This window comes from Tinamus guttatus, unplaced genomic scaffold (genome assembly GCF_059628265.1).
Source record: "Tinamus guttatus ecotype Peru unplaced genomic scaffold, ASM5962826v1 Tinamus_guttatus_pri_ptg000472l, whole genome shotgun sequence".
In the NCBI taxonomy this organism is placed as follows: domain Eukaryota; kingdom Metazoa; phylum Chordata; class Aves; order Tinamiformes; family Tinamidae; genus Tinamus; species Tinamus guttatus.
The window spans coordinates 348,031-367,530 of NW_028289006.1; the positions used below are offsets into that span (position 1 = coordinate 348,031).

Below are 19,500 nucleotides of genomic sequence, written 5' to 3' on the forward strand. Positions count from 1 at the left end.
TGCTTTGAATCAGAGATTCTGTTACTCTTGCAAGGAATTTGGTAAGTATCATTGAGGTCTTTCTAGCTGATGGGTAAATGTGAAACCTAGAGGGAATTCCAGTCTCTAGAATTTGATTTTTCCCTTGGGGAACTTCAATTCTAAGGGAAGTAATTTTTGTGTGGGGAATCTGTGTGTGAGGGAGTTGTCTCCCACTATATTCTCAGGTGCTGATTTTGTTTGCTCATCATCAGTTCTTATTTTTTCCTTTCAAAACAGGGCAGTGACCCCTCACCTCTGAGAACAGTGTATCTGGATACCTACTGACAGCCTCTGCCACTCAGCCTTCAGTAGTGCAATGTCAGGTAAGAAGACAAAAATGGACCCAATATCTTGGCTGCATGCTCTTTCTTCAGCTGCAGTTTATTAAAAGAAAGTTACTGTTTCAAGGAGCTGTTCTTTACGTTAATGTACTGCCCTCGTCAAACCTAGGGAGAGGAGACAACCCTATTCTTTGTGATCCAGCCCTCTTTGCACTCAGGGTGAATTTAGTTTATTTATTTTAGTCTGCCTCCCACATTTTCCATAGGACTTGCTTAGTTCTTTTTGCATCCCAAGAACCGCTCGCAAAGTAGGTGTTACAGACATGGAGAAGGTTTCTTGCTATAAACTGCTAGCTCTAAAACAGGAAGATGGGTGAAGAGTAACAGGATTGCAACAGTGAGCAAGAGACACAGGTTTTCCTGGTACTAGGTCTCCTCCAGGACATCCCTCATGCAGTGGCCAGCTTTCCCACCCCATGCCTTTATCCAGGCATTCCCTGCTGAGAAAGCTGGTTACTCCAGGGCGTAGAGTAGCAGGGGAGACCTCGGAGCCAAGCAAACCCTTTTGTTGGTGATGCCAAGCAGCCTGGAGGGTGCTTATCTTGTTTCAGAGTTTCTGCTTTTATTCCAAGGGAAGCAGTTGAGGGGCATACTACCCGAGGCTTGGAGGGTGCTTTCCCTGGACACAAAAGATAAGATGCTACTTTCCTTGTTGGAGCTCTGCAAGTGGTCTGGCAAACCTGCAGCGATGGCAGCAGTATCCCAGCCCCTCTGTTCTCCTGGAGCTGGCAGCCACTGCGGCAGAGGGAGCAGACAGGCCTCCTGCTAAGGACTCGCATCCTGGTGACAAGGTTTCAGGGAACTGTGAAGGGCTGCTGGAGTCCATAGATAGCTCATGATCCTCCATAACAACTTTTCCATAATAGTTTCCTGGCTTGGCACGTTAGAACCCACCTTTTCAAGAAGAGGAAAGATCACACGATACCATGGAATTATTTTGTTTCCCCGAAAGTCCCTTTGGTTCCCTTAGGGAACTCAATTTGTCCTTTCGGTGCCTTTGCTCAATAATACAGGATAAAAGCTTCTGAAGTTATTTTCTTCCTTGATATAGTAAGAGTTGTCTAAATGTCTAGATTAGCAGTAGTGACAAACTGCTCAGAGAGTCCTTTTCTTGTGGAACTGTGTCCGCACTGAGTGCGCACCAGGGGAGCCCTCGTGGCTTTTCACTGTTACATGTGTCTGTCTCTGTCTGTTTAGGGCAGCACACTCCCTCTGCTGGGGGTCCTTTCTCAGCGCTCACCCCCAGCATTTGGCCACAGGAGATCCTGGCAAAGTATGCACAGGTACGGAGTGGGACGCGTTCTCGGGCTCTGCACAAAAGTAAAGGGGTACTGGTGATTTGTTGGTCTCTGCAAGCTCCAGGGAGAAGGGGGATATGAACTCCTCCTTGTGAGTGGATTATGGAAGCTTGTTTGCTACTTAAACTTCACATATCTTGTGGCTGCATCCTCTTGCAAGAGGATCTTGCAGAGTGTAAAGAAACTTGTTGCTTGTTTTTGAGTTATTGCTCTGCTCTTTTGCAACTGTTGCTCCACTGTGAAAGTGTTGACATTCTAGGGGAGGGAGTCTCTGTCATCATCTAGCTATCAGGATGACTTGTGCTTGGCAGGAAATGCTAGCCCCAAGACTTCTCCCCAGGTGGGGACAGAGCAGGAAGGAAGCAGCCATGGACTTTCATAACCTTACCCGCAGTGTCTGCTGCGGACAGCTGAGCCCAGTGAAGCAGGTTGAAGCTTGCTTTGGAGCAGTGCCTGTGTGCAACTCCTTTGAGACCGTACAAGAGGGGTGGGTGCAGGGCCTGCACATATGGGAAGATACCGGTAGGTTTTCACTCCTGGAATAAGCCTCCTGATTGTAAACACCCGTGTATCTGTTCTGGTACTAGCCACAGATATGGGTGAGCAAAGGTGAGATTTGGGCCATGGAGCTTAATTCCTTTGGCCTGGAATTCAGGCTTGCTGTATGGGTGCAAATCCTGTTGTCTTCAAGGAAGATCTGAAAGCAGCAAGCAAGAAAAGGGGTGATGCCAGGAGCTGAATTTTCTGTGTATGTGCAGAGAAGGCAAGCTGCGTACAAGAGGCACAGACAGCAGAGACCTTGCTAGCTGGTGTTTGTAAATCCCGAGGGTGTTAGGACTGTGTGCCCCTCTGTGTAGGGGCTGCTGCAAGTTCTGATATCAATCTGATGCCATCCTCAACAAGGTGTACTAAGGCCTTTTGCAAAAGGGACTGCTGGGGAAATATGTGGGTGAGAAAGCAGGGCTGTCTTCCACAGAGAAGCCAGAATGGGAATAGTGTGTTCTACCTCTGCAACTGCTGTTGTGGCGAGACACAGAAAATAAGGGTCTAGAGAACAGTTAATCCCCTTGCTCAGGGGGCACAGAGCTGGCAATGGTGGGATTGAATGGGGCAGTGTCCACATGTCCATGTTCAGCTGCTCAGTGATGGTTTGTTGAAGGTCTCTTCTCCTTTCTCATGTCCCCCAGAAAGAAGAATCCATCGAGCAGCAGGAGTTCCACTATGATGAATTTGGTTTCCGAGTTGATAAAGAAGGTAAAGCCAGTCCCATTCCTCACCCTTCAAATATGCCCCAATTCCAGCTATTCCCATTCTCCTGAGTATGGAAAGGTGATTTTTCCAATCCTTCTGTGCTAGGTCTTCTCTATCCCCCATCCATCTTCTTTCTTTGTCTTATCATTGTTACAAAGGGCTATGTATTAGAAGTGCTGATCCTGCAGGCACCTGGAGCCTAGAATATGTTACAGATTTATTTCTGTGCCATGGGTAAAGGAGAGAGGAAAATCTATCTCCATTAGCAGCTGAGTGCTGGGGAGAGGCAGGCTTCCCAGTTCCCAGTGGGTTCCCTGTTCTGGTCAGCAGCACCATGAGCAATGCTAGCAGGCAGTGACACGTGCTGTGTATTGAATACTGTAGACACTTGTCTTGGCTGCGAGGTTTTCTGTGTTTTCTACTCATCCCAGCAGCTTGGGAAAGGATATTTGAGTACCAATATAACACTTTTTTTTGCAAGGCATAGAGGTGGGAGACCAGGTGGAGATCTGGAGAGCTATTGTAGATGGGGGTTGAAGTGAGAGAGTTAGCTGCTTCTGCAAAAGAGGCAGAAGAGGAAGGAGTGAGGGGCAGTAGGAAATGCTTTCTGTGCTCTGAGAGGAAACTGCATTGTAGGAACCCTGAAAAGAGGGGGGTGTGTGTGTGTGTGTGTGTGCTCTGAGGCACCCTGAGTCACAGAGGAGGCTCCTTGAAGCAATGATCTGCAGATGAGGACAGGACAGAGGACAGTTTTCTCCAGTCAGAATATTTGATAGACATGTGCATTATAAAGTCAGCAAAAAGCATTTAGATTGTATTGTTAGAATCTGTTTGTTAGACGATGAAGGACAGAGTGCCTTATGTCAAATCTGTGCCTTGTAGTACATTAAAATGCCTATTTTAGAAAGTCAGCACCAGGTTAAAGCTGTCTCTCTTAATAAATTTACAAGTGGCCTTACTGAAGCTTTCACGAGGAGGGCTATTAAATATCCCTGATGCTAATGTTTTGTGCCTCATTACATCTGTACATTACATTACATTGTGCCTTGTATGAGCATATAGCTCCTGCTTTCCCCCTCTGAGGCTTGCTGTGCTTTTGCCAGCACGATTTACAGATCCTTGCAAAACCCTGCAGCTACCAGAGGATCATTCAGTTCCAGCCACCTTCTGCTCTAAATCATAAATGGAGACTAGGCCTGCTGACCACACTGACGTTTCAAGGCCCCAGTACCCTTTGCTTATGACCACAAAATTTGCTGTGTGGAGAAGGCAGAAGAAACCAAGCTTTGCCTTCCCCTGCTCTGGCTGCAAGGTGCGCGTGTTCTTATGCACCTCCTTCAGGTGGCCTCCCCCTGCATGCTTTCCTCTGACTCTGACTCTTCTCCCTTTCATTCCCTTTCCTCTGCTGAGGCAGACAGTGGTGAGCCAAACTGCAGCAAGCTTCTGGGGATCCCACTGACAGAAGAGCCCCAGCAGAGGCTCAAGTGGCAAGCTCACCTGGAGTTCACACACAACCATGACGTGGGTGACCTCACGTGGGACAAAATTGAGGTCACCCTACCGCATTCAGACAAGCTGCGCTCGCTGGTGTTGGCTGGCATCCCACACAGCATGAGGCCACAGGTGAGTGCGCTGCCTGCTCTGGGCAGACCCTTTTGCCTGGGATAAGAGCTTGTGGAGTGAGACCACTTGGAGAAGGTGTCCCCTTATGGCTTTCTGTGGCTCTCTTCATGACTCTTGCTGTCTCTTGTGCCATCCCAGCTATGGATGCGTCTGTCTGGGGCCTTGCAGAAGAAGAGAAATTCAGAGATGTCGTATCGGGATATTGTGAAAAACAGCTCCAATGACGAAACCATTGCTGCCAAACAGGTGGGACACACAGCCTGCTGCCAACTGAACACAGGAGTGTGGGGAGAAGGGCAGGATTTGCTGCATGAGGGGAAAGGGATGTCTGCCTAATGCCCAGAGTAGGAGCAATTGGGAGACTGAATCCTACTGCATCTTACCCAACTGGGCATACTTCTACTTTGTTTTGTTGGGGTAGTAAGGGAGGAGGGCAGAGGAGGAGTCATAGGAGGGCAGGGAAGGGTTTTGCCCCATGCTACTTGTGGACTAGAAGACTGTGCTGCAGTCACACACATGCTCTTCTCGGTGTGAAACTAGGGGCTAAGTTCATGCAAGTGCTTTTTGGGGCCACTAGATCAATGTCCATGCTGGCCTTCTCCCAGGTGTCAGCCAAGGCTGTTAAGCTGACTCCAAGTGCTTGGACAGGGCCATCACTTTGGGTGCTTTTAAGCGCTTAGTTCTGGTGTGGGGAAGCAGAGTATGTGGCTAGGGCAGGGAGAGGTGCAGGGAGCAGAAAGAAGGGGACTCTTCCCATGCTGCTGGCTGACCCTTTCCTTGCTTGTGGCTGTCTGCAGATTGAGAAAGACTTGCTCCGCACGATGCCCAGCAACGCCTGCTTCTCCAACATGAACAGCATCGGGGTGCCACGTCTGCGCAGGATACTCCGGGGACTTGCCTGGCTCTATCCAGAGATAGGATATTGCCAAGGCACTGGCATGGTAACCTGCTCTCTACTGCTGTTGCATTAAGGGTCCTTCTGTCTGAGGTAGCTGCACTGAGGCAAGCGATTTGAGGCCGAACAGCCAGACGCTGTGTGAACCAAACTCCCTTCCAAATGGAGCTGTTCTCCAAGGGAAGGGAAAGAGGAGTAACACACATGTGCAAGGACATGGGGTGCTTTGGTCTGTCTGCCAGGGAGGGAGTTTGCTGAGAAGAAATCCCTTCAGTGGGAGGCTACAGGAAAGCTGTTGTGGAGGAGGAGAGGTGTTGGCAGCCTAGACTGGAGTGGTCTGGAGGGTTGGGGAAGAGTCCTGCTCCTCTTAGGACATGCCTGCTGTGCAATAATTCTCCCTTCAAAATCCCAGGTAGCAGCCTCCCTGCTGCTCTTCTTGGAGGAAGAAGATGCCTTCTGGATGATGTGTGCTATCATTGAGGAGCTGGTGCCTGCCTCCTACTTCAGCACCACCCTGATGGGGGTGCAGACAGATCAGCGTGTCCTGCGACAGCTCATTGTGCAGTACTTGCCCCGTCTGGACAAGCTGCTGCAGGAGCACGACATCGGTAAAAGACTGTTTCAAATGCCCAGTTTTCTGGCCAGGGTGGTGTGCAGGCCAAGGTTAACTTGCCTGTTTCACAGAGAGAGAACAGGCCACTGCAGTGCACTGACATCTTTAAACTGGGAGAGCAGCACTTAGGAGAGTGCATCTTCACCAGTGATGTCTGACTTCTCCTGTCATGCTTCCTTTCTGTGTCTCCATTCACAGAGCTGTCCCTCATCACCTTGCACTGGTTCCTCACCTCTTTCGCTAGTGTTGTCCACATCAAGCTGCTGCTGCGTATCTGGGACCTGTTCTTCTACCAGGGCTCCCTGGTGTTGTTCCAGCTCACACTGGGCATGCTCAGTATGAAGGTAATTCCTGCCTCCTCCTTCGTGCTTTGGTGTTTGACTGTGCATGCTTTGGATGAGAGCATTTTGTCTGTCTGCTTCCTGCGTGTGGTTTGGGAGTGTGCCAGGGAAGATGCCCTGCCTCCCTCAGAACTAGGGCTGTGAAGACCTCTAGTGCACTGCTGAACATTCAGGGAATGCTATTTCCCTTCCCTCCCTCCTTGTCTCATGATTAACCCCTGCCAGCTGCCCCCTCTATTCATTCTAGATCCCAACCTGAGGGTCCATCCTACCTGAACCAAGAGAGCTCTTGATTTTGTGTCATCTCAGAGCAGAAATACAAAAGCAAGGTTGCAGCCATCTGGGGAGAAATTTTGTCATTGCTGAATGCTCCAGCAAATCAGTTTCATTGTCTGGACTGTGGTTTTTTTTTTTTTTTTTTCTAATTTGCATTTGACCTGGTCTTTTTCCCTGTTATGTGAGGAACAAGTCTGTGGTTCAGCTTGGTATGTGAAGGGATAGGTACTTGCTGGGAGCAAGGGGAAGGTGCAGTGCTGAGTGGCATGGTAGATGGATGCTGTGTAATGTGCGAGACTGGTCAGCTTTTGCTTCCCTGTCCCCAGAAAGATCCTTGCTATGTCCAGTGATGGTGGTAGATGCAGATTAGCTTCTGATTTGTCTGTCTTTGGTGATTTGGCTTCATTTCAGTGATGGATGCTGTGATGTAAAAACATGCCAGGTAGTATTTTTAAAGCAGATCTCAGCTCGGTGACAGATGCTGCTTCTCTCCCAAGGGTAGCTTGGACTTTTCCTAACAGATCTTTATTATGGAGGTGAATAATTGTACCTGGGTTGTTTCCAGCCTGAGCTGTGTGGTGAGCATAGAATTACAGCTAGCAGCCCAAGAGCATAGCTGTCGGGTTCACTGTTCTGTGTGGCAATGTGACTGCATCCTTACAGGAGGATGAGCTAATCCAGTCTGAGAATTCTGCCTCAATCTTCAACACCCTCTCAGACATCCCGAGCCAGATCCAAGATGCGGACGTGCTGCTGCGGGAGGCCATGCGCGTGGCCGGCTCCCTGACTGATGTCGCGGTGGAGACCCAGCGCCGAAAGCACTTGGCCTACCTCATTGCTGACCAGGGGCAGCTGCTCAACTCCAGCTCCACCGTCAACAGTTTATCCAAGGTGAGAGCGCAGTCCAACCTGCCTCCAAGGCAATGGTGGAAACGGAGCGGCTCTGTTTCCTCCCAAATGCTCTTTGGGAGGAAGAAGTTCTTCTATTTGAGATGGGTTTGGCTTAAGGATAAATAAGTCATGCCTTGAAGAAAAGGTATTCAGAAGTGAGGAGGAAGGTCTGTAAAACAGGAAATGCTGCCAAACGTCTCCTGGCTGCGAAGCCCTAGGCAAGAAAGATATGGACATTAACTGTTGTTGTCGTTAGTGAAAATTATGATGGAAAATGATGCATTTCATTAATGGACACTAAAAGAAACAGCATATGCTTTTGGCAGAATTTGCTTGGAACTGTTCTTGTGCTCTGCACGAGTTAGGAATAGAAATCAATCCATTAGCGAGAAGCTGAGACACGAAAATAACCCTTTTTGGAAGGCACATTCAGACATCAACAGCAGCATTTGAAAAGCAGAGTGAAAAATACATCTATGTTTAATCTCAGACTGCAGTCTACAGTTGCAGATGTAACATAAGATTCATTAGTAGTCCATCAAGCCTGTTTAGAAGATAGGTTCTTGCTGTTTGTCTGCATGCTAATCACAAGACATTTCTGCCGTTCTAAAAAGTAATAGGTATCCACTTAAGAATTTAAATATAATTACATATGGAGCTGCTTTTGGCAACAGGTTAAAGTAAACCTAGAATTTATTTACTTGAGTCATGGTTGATTCTGGAATTTCAGTAATGCTCTCATAATAATTGAGCTATAAATAACCTGTTGCACATGGACCAGATCAAGCAGTAGAGCTGATTCATTGCTTTAGAAGTAGAACAACTCACATCTAAGACTGCAAAGTCACTTGCCTGCCCCTTGCAATGGCCTCTTGCCCAGAGATAGCTCATGTGGAAGATGCTTTATTTTATTTCTCAAGTCTGTCCTTACATATGCACTTTGTTCTTGCTCTTCCCCATCCCGCAGGTTGTGCGGCGCAGAACTCAGCGCAGGAAATCTGGCATCACCTCTCTGCTTTTTGGTGAGGACAAACCTGTGACTTTCACATGCTGTTAATAGAAGTAGTGCCCTGGGAGGGAGGAGGGTACAGAAAGCAGAGAAAGACTGGGACAGATGATATGATGTGAAAGGAGCCACAGCTGAAGGATAAGGGGGAAGAAGTCTGAGCTCAGAAAGTAGACTTCAGGTGAGCGCTCAAAGGCCGACTAAGAGCAGACCGTGGCTCAGCCCAGCTCTAATGCCCTCCTTGCACTGACTGCCAGGGCGACCTCATTTCCTGGCAGGCTGTCTCCAGTCTGTTGTATGTTGTGCTCTGCTGATCTGTCTCCTCTCAGTTCAAGAGCGGCATCTCCAGAAGTCTGAGGCAGGGCAGGATGGTCCAGTGTGTCACCTGTCAAGACTTATACACACAAGCATTGCCTGTGCTCCCCCTCTCTTACTCTGAGCTCAATATTGTGAGCGGTTTTGCATCTTAATTCTCATGGCTTATGAGCTAAGCCAGCGTATGTCCAGGCAGCGTGCGTCCAGGGTAGCTTTTGCATGGTTTAAAAATAACTTGCTTCTGCATCTCTGTAATAAGAGCCCTTGCTATTGTAAACCTTACTGACATCACTTTCCTTGTAAGTGGTTAGTTTTCTTGAAATTGCAACATCTCACCACAGAAATTGTTTTTCTGGGGGAGGAGAATGTGCTGAATTTATAGGGTTCAAAATAATGTTCCTGTTGTGGTTGAAATGGCCTGAAAATATCTAGAACTGGGTTTTGCTGGTCTTTCAGAAAAGAGGATTTTTTTAATGTTCTCCAGGAAGCTGACACATTTGCAAAAGCTTCTACAAGCTTGTACAGCATTGAATATAAAAATGACAGTGGACGATTGATGAAGTTGTAAAGTTAAGCATGTAGAAGTGAAGAAATGCAGGAAAGCTGTTTGTGCAGCCTGAACTCAGACTTCTTGTGCATAATGGTATCATACAGGCAGTATGAACCTGCAAGGAACTTAGCTGCAAAATACATTTTTTTTTCCTTTTGTCTCAGATGGAGATTCCTCTTGGCCCAGACTGAGTAGCTTTTCTAAGAGTGTTAGTGAGCTACACCGCAGTGCAAAGGCAAATTTAAACTCTAAGCTTCAAAACATAGGAATACGTAGAATCCTATCACTGACATAGTAACACTTTTTCATGTTGTTGTTTAAGTTATTTTGTTTTGTTTTTAACAATGCATGGCTTGATTTTGCGCTCATGTTGTTACTGATAATTAAAAAGTTGTTTAAAATTAAAAAGGTCTCATCCTGCAGTAGGTGTCCAAAATGCCTAAATGAGGGAAGGGAAAGCTTGGTGTGATAAATCTGCTACTATCTTGGAAAGTGACAATCTTAACTGTAAGATCTGCTGCCTGTGACAGTTTTGTGGAATAGATTCATAGCCTGAAGAAGAATTTCTCTAGGATCTAATTCTTTTTCCTTAAAGTGAGAGGAGTCTTAAGAGTAACTTGGGCAGTTGTAGAGCCACAGGAGCACTGTTTGAAAAGGGCCTTTGGAGGTCTCTAGCCTAAACATCTCCTCCTCCAAGCTAGTTCCAGAACTAGATCAGGTCAGCCAAGACTTTGTCTAGCAGAGATTCAAGGAGACAGATCAGGTTGCTAATGAGGGAATAGGAAATGTAGTTTAGGGGAGATGTATGTATTCCCCTTTTCTGTTGAATGGTCATTGCAACAAGGAAATGCAGGAGAGCGGGCGCTCCTCAGCATGACTTAGGCCCAAAATTGAGCCTCCCCACACCTGGCTAATCCCCCAGGTGTGTGGAGTGCAGTGAGGTGCATCTGGTGGAATCCCCAGTTGCTTTCCTCTGCAATCTGTGTCTTTTGAGGTGGGAGGGTGCAGAATAGCATCTCATACTTGTGTCTGGATGGGATTCAGCTGGATACAGAGGGAGGAGCACAGTGTTTTGGCCAGACAAGGCCAAATGATAAAAGAAAGAGCCCATCTGCAGGAATGAGAGCGGCCCACTGAGCTAACGTGGCTGCACTCAGGTAGTTTCTTTAGTCATGTTCTGGTTCTAACACGTGAATTGTCTGAGAACTCCCAACACCTGCCTGATCAGCTATCAGTTTATAATCTTGTATCTCTGAATCTGTTGTGAGGCTTCTTATATGCTGTATTTCTTAACCTTGGAAAGAAACGTTGCAAAGGTGGCATTGTTAATTTTCCTTGCTTGGATTAGAAGTTTGGGTTTCTCTTGAGCCTTCCTTGGCTAAATCTCATCCATTTATCTTTTAATTTGGCAAATAGGAGGAAAAATTTTAAAAACTCAGTTATTTTAGTCTACTTTTGTGCTTCCAGTTATGTTTTTAAAAATTTTGGTGCTTTTAATTGGTATCAGTTATAATTAAAAGATACTGGATGTCATTTTTCATTAAGTGGGGCGCTACTCGTCATCTATATGTAACTGTTTACTACAGTGGCTGTGTAGCTCACACCATACTGTATTGATTCCTGCAGTGTTGATAGAAGACAAGTGGTGTACTAAGTGGTGTCTAAAGAATTAATCCACTAGGTGTCTTTCTGCCTACATTAACAGAGAGAAGCTCTCAGAGCTCCTGTGGAAATTGGTGAAAGTTGGCAGGTGCTTTGATAACACAATCCGTACCCTTGAATATTGACTTTTGGGGAGCTTGAGGTCTCGAGGGAGCTGGGCTCTTCTCCCTCATGGCTCTAACCCCTAGACTGCCATAGGGAAGTGGGCTATCTTGGTATTTCACCTGTGCTTTTTGAGGACCCTCAGCCTGTGAGCTGTCATATGTCAAAATCAAAAGTAATTCAAACAAAAACTGTTTGAATTTCATCAGTTCAAGAGAAGTTTTGAAAGTTTCCTGCTTTTGGGTTCACCCCTCACTCTGCTGTCTCTGCATACCACGCAGACGCTTCTCTAATGCAGCACACGGTGCCTTGGCATACTGGCTTGCCCGAAAAGATAGAAGATGGCATACTCCAGTTCCATATGTGTTTTGAAATAGCAGCTCTGTAAAGTTTGAGGCAGTCTTGTTGATATATTATTTACACTATTAAATAGGTGGGAGTAAATACACCTTGACACAGTCAGTCTTAATGTTGAGCTTGTTTGATTTATGTAAATCAAGTTAGTTCTGATCTGAACAACAAATAAATGCCATGCACTTATTTTCCCCTCCTCTCCTCTCTGTCTCTGGGGGCTTCCCCAGGGGATGATGACCTGGAGGCGCTGAAAGCCAAGAACATCAAGCAGACGGAGCTGGTGGCCGACCTGCGGGAGGCCATCCTGCAGGTGGCACGGCACTTCCAGTGCGTGGATCCCAAGAACTGCAGCATTGTGAGTGGGGACAGCTGGCTCAGCACTGCTGTGCGCTCCAGGCATAACGGTTGGGTATTTGCTGCCCTGCAGGCCAGGGCTGCCCTAACGCTCTTGGAGCATCTAGGCTTCTAGGCTGGAGTGATGGGTGGAAGATGAGGGATGCTCAACCTACTCTTGGAGCAGGAGGGCTGTGCTGGGAGATTTGTGGCCTGCTAGGCGGGGGAGAATAGGTTGCACTTTAGTAGAGCAGCTGAGTTGTCTGTTGTTTTCCATTCGTCTTTACTCTTCATGCACATGCGTGCCAGGATCTGACTCCGGATTACAGCATGGAAAGCCACCAGCGGGACCACGAGAACTACGTGGCCTGTTCGCGCAATCGGCGGCGGCGAGCGAAGGCGCTGCTGGACTTTGAGCGGCACGACGACGACGAGCTGGGCTTCCGCAAGAACGACATCATCACGGTGCGCGCGCCATGCGAGGCGGCCGCCAGGAGCCGGCGGAGCCGGCTGGGGAGCGCTGCGCAAGAGAGGAGGGCTGGCTCGGAGCCCGCTTCAGGGGGCCGAGGGAAGCAGCGTGGGCTTCTGGGGACTGCGTGGGGGCAAGACATGGTCCCATGAGCTCTGTCTAATGGGTCATCCTTGATGCAGCCACACAGTCTGTTTTCTGGCTGCCAAACAGCTGATTTGGTCCAACCTAGGTCCAGATTGAATGCTGTGCACAGGGATGTGGTGGGACTGAAAAGGCCTCCATTTGTCTTTTATCTGTCACCAGTCCCTTTACAGTTGCAGAAAGTGGGGGTGGCTTTGTGTTTGTAGCAGTCGTTTGCTCTTCAAGGCTCTCAGCCATGTAGGAAGAAGACACTGGCACAATAGTTGAGGGGAAAAAAGTCACTCCTCGCTGTGCATGCACAGCCAGGCAGCATAGTTCTCCTGGCCCTGTACCCACTCTGCTGTGGAGAGCGTGAAAACGTGGGAGGTAGCACTATGCCCTGCTGTCAGTGTTCAGAAATCACTGTCTGATCCCCTCTTAACCAGTGTTTTCCATTCTTCCTTTTCCAGATCATCTCCCAGAAGGATGAGCACTGTTGGGTGGGAGAGCTGAATGGACTGAGAGGTGAGAGCGGGAAGGGCTGGCCTGGGAGAAGTGGGGCGGGCTGGGAAGCATCCCTTCATCCACAGCAGCTGCTCTCCATGTGCTTTACCCGTGTGAGCCAAGACTGCCAGTCGCCCGTCGGGGAAGAGGAACTGCTGTAGCCGGGCAGGAGAGCAGCACTGCAGACCCCTCGTTTCTGCAAACACCAGTCCCAGGCCGGGTTCTCCTGGACCCAGTGGCTGGCTGGTTGCTCTCTCTGCTGCCTGGGGGTGGTGTCGTGTAAATGGCTTCCTCTTGCAGCTGCCCTGATTTTTATTTTAAGGCTGCTCACTGTCTTCTTTGCCATCCTGTGAACCCTTGTTGTCACTGGCCTCTGATCTTGTAGGATTTTCTCAGTGTCCGTGCCAGGCTCATGTCTTTTTTGTTCACCCTTTGTAGGCTGGTTTCCTGCAAAGTTTGTTGAGATCTTGGATGAGCGGAGCAAAGAAGTAAGTTTCTTTAATAATAATAGTAATAATAATAATAATAATAAATATGTATATTTGAAAAACTGTAGTTGAAGAGAGCCATGCATTTCTCTGCTTGAGTCTGCTTCTCTCTGGCTGTTTAGTGCTTGATGGTGTCACCAAGCAGCTTATGTTCCTAAGCGTGTTGGCTCAACTTCCTGGTGGTGGCTATGCATGGAGTGGGGCCCCACAGGTTTGGGGGGAGCTGAGTGTGGGGCCAGGGCTTGCAAGGCCCTCAGAGATGAGCTTTGGGAAAGCTGTGAATGAGGTATGGAGGTATCCAGCATTTCCGCCTGTCCCTGGCTGCCTGTGCTCATTCACTCTCTCCTTTGGGGCTGTCCCTATTGCTCCTGCTCAAGCTCTGTGGCCTTCACGGTGGGATTCCCTGAGTGGCGCTGCCTGGCGGGTCCTCTCTCTCAGTTCCTCTCGTGTCTGCAGTGGTGAGAGAGCTGGCCTCTGTCCAGCATTGCCTGGAAGCGCTCGGACGTGGCTCCTGCTCCAGTCTTACAGTAGTTGTGGTTTTAGTGCTAGAAGTGAGAGAAGGAAAAGCCCAGCAAACATTTCTGTATGTGATAGTTTCAATATAGTTGCAAGGCTGGGGTTGTGAGTAAGGAAGCAAAGGTCATCAGACTTCGGACTAGGCAGTTTGGAGGCCCTGATCTCCCTCTGCTCCTCATCATTCAGAGACTGAAGGAAGGCTTGAGGGCTGAGTGAGAGCGCAAGTGAAGCCCCTAGGGAGATGCTGCTACTGATACTTAGCAGCTGCTTTTGCCAGTGCCTTCCTGGGGCTGGTGCCGCAGACACAGGCTGCGTACTGCTAAGTGCACAAACACACAGCCTCTCCTGCTGAGCCTGAGCCGTTGTCCTCCCAGCTGTGGAAATACAGAGGCTCCCAGTCATCCTAATTTTCGCATGTTGCTGTTACAACAGCAGCCCCCAGCTCCAAGCTAACAGCAAGCAGGGGCGGTATCTGAGTGGCAACACAGCCAACCTGGGAATTCCCATCTCTCCCTGTTGGTGTTGCCCTTTAGCAGCTGATGGAGTCCCAGAGAGCTGAGAGATTTGGTGCTTGTCCCCACCCGTGCCTTAGCTGAGCCAGGTGCCCACCAAACCACAGCAGCGCCCATGGGCTGCCACGGTGGCACTGCTCTCAGCCCTGTGCTCTCCAGGGCAGCAGCAGGCACAGAGCTCCTGGTGTCCCAGCAGATCTAAGTGCCCAGCCTGGGGCCTCGTGCACAAGCTGGTGAGGGCAGGAGGAGGTGAGGGAGGGAGTTGGTGCCCACCTGAGCGTGGGGTGAGGCGTGTGTGGAAAAGGTGTAGGTGCTGAGTGCGGGCCCTGCCTGTTCCACAGTACTCCATCGCTGGCGACGACACCGTCACGGAAGGGGTTACGGACTTGGTGCGGGGAACGCTCTGCCCAGCCTTGAAGTCCATCTTTGAACATGGACTGAAGAAGCCATCTCTGCTAGGGGGGCCCTGCCACCCCTGGCTGTTCATTGAGGAGGTGAGGTGTCTCGGTGTTGCCAGAGGGCTGGGGTGAGGGACTGTGGGGCGCTGTGTCCTGACTGCCCCTCTGCCCCGCTAGGCTGCAAGTCGGGAAGTGGAACGGGACTTTGATTCAGTGTATTCCCGCCTCGTGCTCTGCAAGACTTACAGGTAAGGCCGCTTTATTCACACCAAACAGTTAAGTCTATGCCCTGTTCCTGTGTTCTTGTCAAACTCCTACTGCCTTCCACCTCGGGAAGGTCATGGCTTACCTCCTCCTCCCACGGCTCTGCTGTCAGTGAACTGCTGTGCCTGTGCTGGCTTGGGGCCCCTTCCCTGGGCTGCTGTGTCTGCAGCTGGGGCTGTGACTTGCATTCTCACAGCTGCAGGGTCACCTGCAGGCTCAGCATGAAGCAGGGGAGCTCTTGCTGCTGTTGGGATGTGTAGGGGGCAGGGCTGCAGGTGCCCAGGTGATTCTGGAGCTCGTTAGCTCTCTCCTGTGATCTTTGCAGGCTCGATGAAGATGGCAAAGTCCTCACGCCAGAGGAGCTCCTTTACCGGGTGAGTGTTGTCCCCAGGCCAGCTAGAGTGCCTAGGCTTTGCACCCTAGCCCATCCTTTGCATCCTCATGAGTCAGCCCCCCTACAGAGGTGCTTATGAGCCTCCCAAATCTTCCCTTGGAGCAGTAGAGATGCCAGGTGCTCAAGGAAAGGCAGAAGGCTGAGCTGATCAGGGAGTCTCAGCCCTGTGAGTCCTAGCAGGTGGCACCAGGTGAGGGTGGGGAACAGGTGAGGGGGCTTAGCACAGCCTGGGGCTGAGCTGGGAGAAGACAGTAACCACATCTTCCAACCCCGCAGGCAGTTCAGGCTGTGAACATGACGCACGACGCTGCACATGCACAGATGGACGTGAAGCTTCGTTCCCTCATTTGCATCGGACTAAAGTAAGTCATCCAGTCTCTGGTATCCTGGGTACAAGGAGCTTGGAAACGGGCAGAGCAGGTTCAAAGGCAGCAGTTTTTTCAATCCCTAGCCTGGACCATGGGGGCTTTCTTCCCCTCTGACAGCAGCAGCCAAGAGCTGCTTCTTTCTTACTGCGTGCGCTGGCCTGGCTGCTGGCTGGAAGAAGCAACTCTCATTGCTTAGTGTGGCCTGTTCAGGCTTCCTGCAGTATCCTGTCTCATGGGGGACAAGGCTTGGGCTGAAAATAGCCTATCCAAAGAGATGGGGCTCCTCTCCCTGGTGTAGCCCTGAAATGTGCCTCTGTCCCATCACTGCAGTGAGCAAGTGCTGCATTTGTGGCTGGAGGTGCTTTGCTCGAGCCTGCAGACTGTGGAGAAGTGGTTCCATCCCTGGTCCTTCCTGCGCAGTCCTGGTTGGGTGCAGATCAAGTGTGAGCTGAGGTGAGTTCATCGCTGTAGGCCTCACCAGGGCCTGGGGTGACTTTCCTTCTCCTGTGCAGGAGGTAGGTCTTCCTGCCACGGGTTTGGAGCCAGCTCCATCCAACAGTGCTGCTGCCGAGACTGCTCTGCTGCAGTCTTGGTCCTGTGTGCGGAGGCAGCAGCAACCACATAGGCAGTTTGGTGGGATGTGCTGCGCCCCCTCACCAAGAGCAGAGCCCGGCTCCTGGGGAGCCGCGGTGACAAGCAGGCAGCGTCTGCTTGGCCTCAGCCTGCTGCTGTGCCCGCGCCCGCTCTCATGGAGAGACTGCCCCTGCCGCCCTCCCCGCGCGTCAGGACCTTTGCTTCTGTGAGCCCTTTGGAGCCGGGATCCTGCTGGGGAGCCGGGCCGACAGCCCAGCTGGGAGGTGGTTAATCATGTCCAGAGCTTGCGGCCGCTTCAGGCGGGGAGAGGTGTCAGGGGCTGAAATCTGCTTCTCGTGCCCAAGCCTGCACGGAACGCGCCGCATCCAGCGGCTGCATCCCCAGCACTGGCTTCCAGCCCTCAGCAAGGCCAGAGCGAGTCCCATGGGGCTGGGGCCAAGCCCCGCTTTGCCCCCTCCAGCCCTGCTGTTGCCACCAGCCTGCAGGAACTGGCTTTTGGCTCTGCCTCCACATCCACAGGGCAGATGTCTGCCACCAGGGCCCATGAGGGAGCTCCATGTGTCATTCCCATGGGGAATCCGCAGGGGGTCGGGGCCTTCTCCCAGCCCACAGACACAGGTGTGGGCAGAAACACCAAGGTGCTCCTGGCAGGAGTCTGCTCCTCGGAGAGGAACCTGCCACCCCTCGTTACAGCTGCCTGCAGCCTCAGTGAGCAGGGGGCTGCGGCTCATCCCTGCACTACTGTGCGAAGCTCTCTAGGGGCTGCACTTGAGCCGTGTTTTCAAGCTTCTCTTCCCAGCCCAAGTCTGATGGATATGAAGCCCAGAGGGATGGGGGAACCAGTGGTTGCTGCTACTGCTGCCCCTTCAATGCTAAGAAACACAGATCTCCTTCCTTCCAAGCTCGCAGTGCCCTTCCTGGGGCAGGCTGAGGAGCTGCTGCATTTGTGTGACTGGGGAGAGCAGCAGGGCGCAGGCTGGGGGCACACAGCGTGTGCTCGAGTAACCGTTGTTCCCCTCCACCACAGGGTGCTCTGCAAGTTCGCCTTCAGCCTCTCCCAGGACTGGGAGCTGCCCATAAAGAGGGAGGTGAGTCTTTAGCATCTCCTTCCCGGGGGCCCCTTGGCTCTCCTCTCACCCATCCTCCGCATCCTCTTGAGCTGCTGCCAGGGGCCGTGGGCCAGGCTACTTTCCTGGCTGAGCTCGGTGCTGCCTGTGCCTGCCCAGCCGGGGCACAGGGAAATGTCAGGCACCTCCCATCCCCGCCCTGGGGCTCTCCAGACCGCAGGGCCTCTCCCGGCTTCAGCTGCCCCAAGGTGGAAGTGCAGGAGGCTGCTCTGGCCAAGCGCCATGGTCCTCTGTGCCGCATGCTCGGGCGCTGCTCACGCTCTTTTCTGGGCCTTGGTGACCTGGCTCTCTGTGTTGTCCTGCAGGAGAAGGAGAAGAAGCCTCTGAAGGAAGGAGTGCAGGACATGCTGGTGAAGCACCATCTCTTCAGCTGGGACATAGATGGGTGACCCGCACCCCACCCTGCCCTGGGGACCCTTCTCAAAGGCACACACTCTTCTTTCGTCCTCCTCCAGTTCCCCTCCGCCGCCTTCCCAACCCCCTCCTCTCCCACTTGTATCTGTGACAGAAAATCCCCCTCGGGGGCTGCCAGGCCACTTGGGACAAAGGGCAGCAGGGCCGAGGGGATGCACTGCAGACCCGAGGGAGATGATGGTCAAGCCTGATGCTGTGCAGGGACGAGTGTGCTCTGTCCACAAAAACAAGTGTCCCCCTCCCAGTCTTCTCACCCTCGGGCCCCCAGACCTCGTGTTTGCCTCTGCCCTGCCTCCCCCAGGGCCAAGGGACGCAGCACACAGCCCCTCTCCTCACGCGGCGGCCGGCAGCTCTGTGCGTGTGCCAACGTGGGAGCTGTGGGGAGGAGGCAGCCCTCACGGGGCAGCTTGGAGCTGTGGGAGCTGGTGTCGGGGGCAGGGAGCACTGAGGCAGCCAGGGGCTTGCCTCCCTCAGGAAGGGGAAGGCAAAACCTGATGCGCTTGGACAAGTTCCTCTGTCCAGGAGCAGAGAGGGGGAAGGTGCCATTGGGCGCCTCCCGTGAGCATGGGGCTGCTGACAGGAGGTGCCCCAGCGCACGGCCCGTTACCACTGCAGCGGCCTTAGGGGATGGGTCTTGTTGGCTCTGAAGCAGGCAAGAACCAACTCTCCCCTTAGGAGGTGTTTCATGCTGTCGTTTTAGTCTCTAGATTATTTTTACTGTTAACCAAAAAGCTGTAAATTAACTGTAGGAATATGTGTATATTTTGGCATTGTTGTAGCTCAGGATGGGGTTCAGGTTGGAGCCGGCTCAGGGAGACTAACTCGTCCTCGCCCTGCGGCAGCCGCAGGGGAGCGGGTCAGGAGAGGAGATTTGCTGCTTTGTGGTGGTGGCTCTGGATATGGAGTCTGTGACTTTCTACTGAAAGCGCTTGTCTGTGAGCACAAACTACTCATGAAATGACACTAGATTCTTACTGTATTTCTTTTTTTTTTTTTTTTTTTTTTTTTTTTTGTGGGTTTGTAAATAAACTGCATCTTGGGAGAGATCTAGGTCTGGGCTTGGTTTTTCAGCAGGGCCAGGTCCTGCCCTGTGCTGAGCAGGGCGCTGCCTCTGTCTGTGTCCCTGTGGGTGCATGAGGTGGTGGTGCCCGTGGTCCCCGCTCACAGCAGCTGCCCTGGGGCAGCAGTGCCGGCTGCGGCAGAGCCCCGCGAGGCCGGAGGGCCCGAGGACCAGGCCAAGCAGAGGGAGGGCAGCTTCCTGCAGCAGGAGCGCCCTTAGCAGGGAGCACGGGGCAGCCCCTGCTCCACAACGTTGGGACACTGAGGCGGGAGGGGAGGGCAGGTACAGGAGAAGGCAGTGGCGGGGGGAGGGGAGGGCAGGTACAGGAGAAGGCAGTGGCGGGGGTGGCACCGTCTTCGTGCCCGAGCGCGTGTCCAGGGGAACGTGTGTTCACGCA

General features: G+C 51.5%; 1 protein-coding gene across 2 annotated transcripts; it reads left to right on the top strand.

Annotated features, from left to right (window-relative positions):
• SGSM3 (small G protein signaling modulator 3) lies at positions 1 to 18,345 on the top strand. 2 transcript variants are annotated; one of them, XM_010221349.2, is made up of 21 exons: positions 1 to 344; positions 1,560 to 1,645; positions 2,848 to 2,914; positions 4,326 to 4,534; positions 4,673 to 4,780; positions 5,332 to 5,475; positions 5,842 to 6,037; positions 6,241 to 6,386; positions 7,323 to 7,550; positions 8,518 to 8,572; positions 11,767 to 11,894; positions 12,182 to 12,337; positions 12,935 to 12,989; positions 13,407 to 13,456; positions 14,826 to 14,978; positions 15,060 to 15,130; positions 15,472 to 15,520; positions 15,817 to 15,902; positions 16,239 to 16,361; positions 17,530 to 17,590; positions 17,935 to 18,345. In XM_010221349.2, the coding sequence occupies exons 1-21, from the start codon at positions 338 to 340 to the stop codon at positions 18,016 to 18,018; spliced, it is 2,262 nt and encodes a 753-aa protein (XP_010219651.1). In that variant the 5' UTR covers positions 1 to 337; the 3' UTR covers positions 18,019 to 18,345. The 2 variants fall into 2 exon arrangements, with proteins under 2 accessions (XP_010219651.1, XP_088388920.1); XM_088532794.1 differs by lacking the exon at positions 1,560 to 1,645 and having other exon boundaries at positions 268 to 344; positions 17,935 to 18,239.
• The last annotated feature ends 1,155 nt before the right edge of the window (positions 18,346 to 19,500 follow it).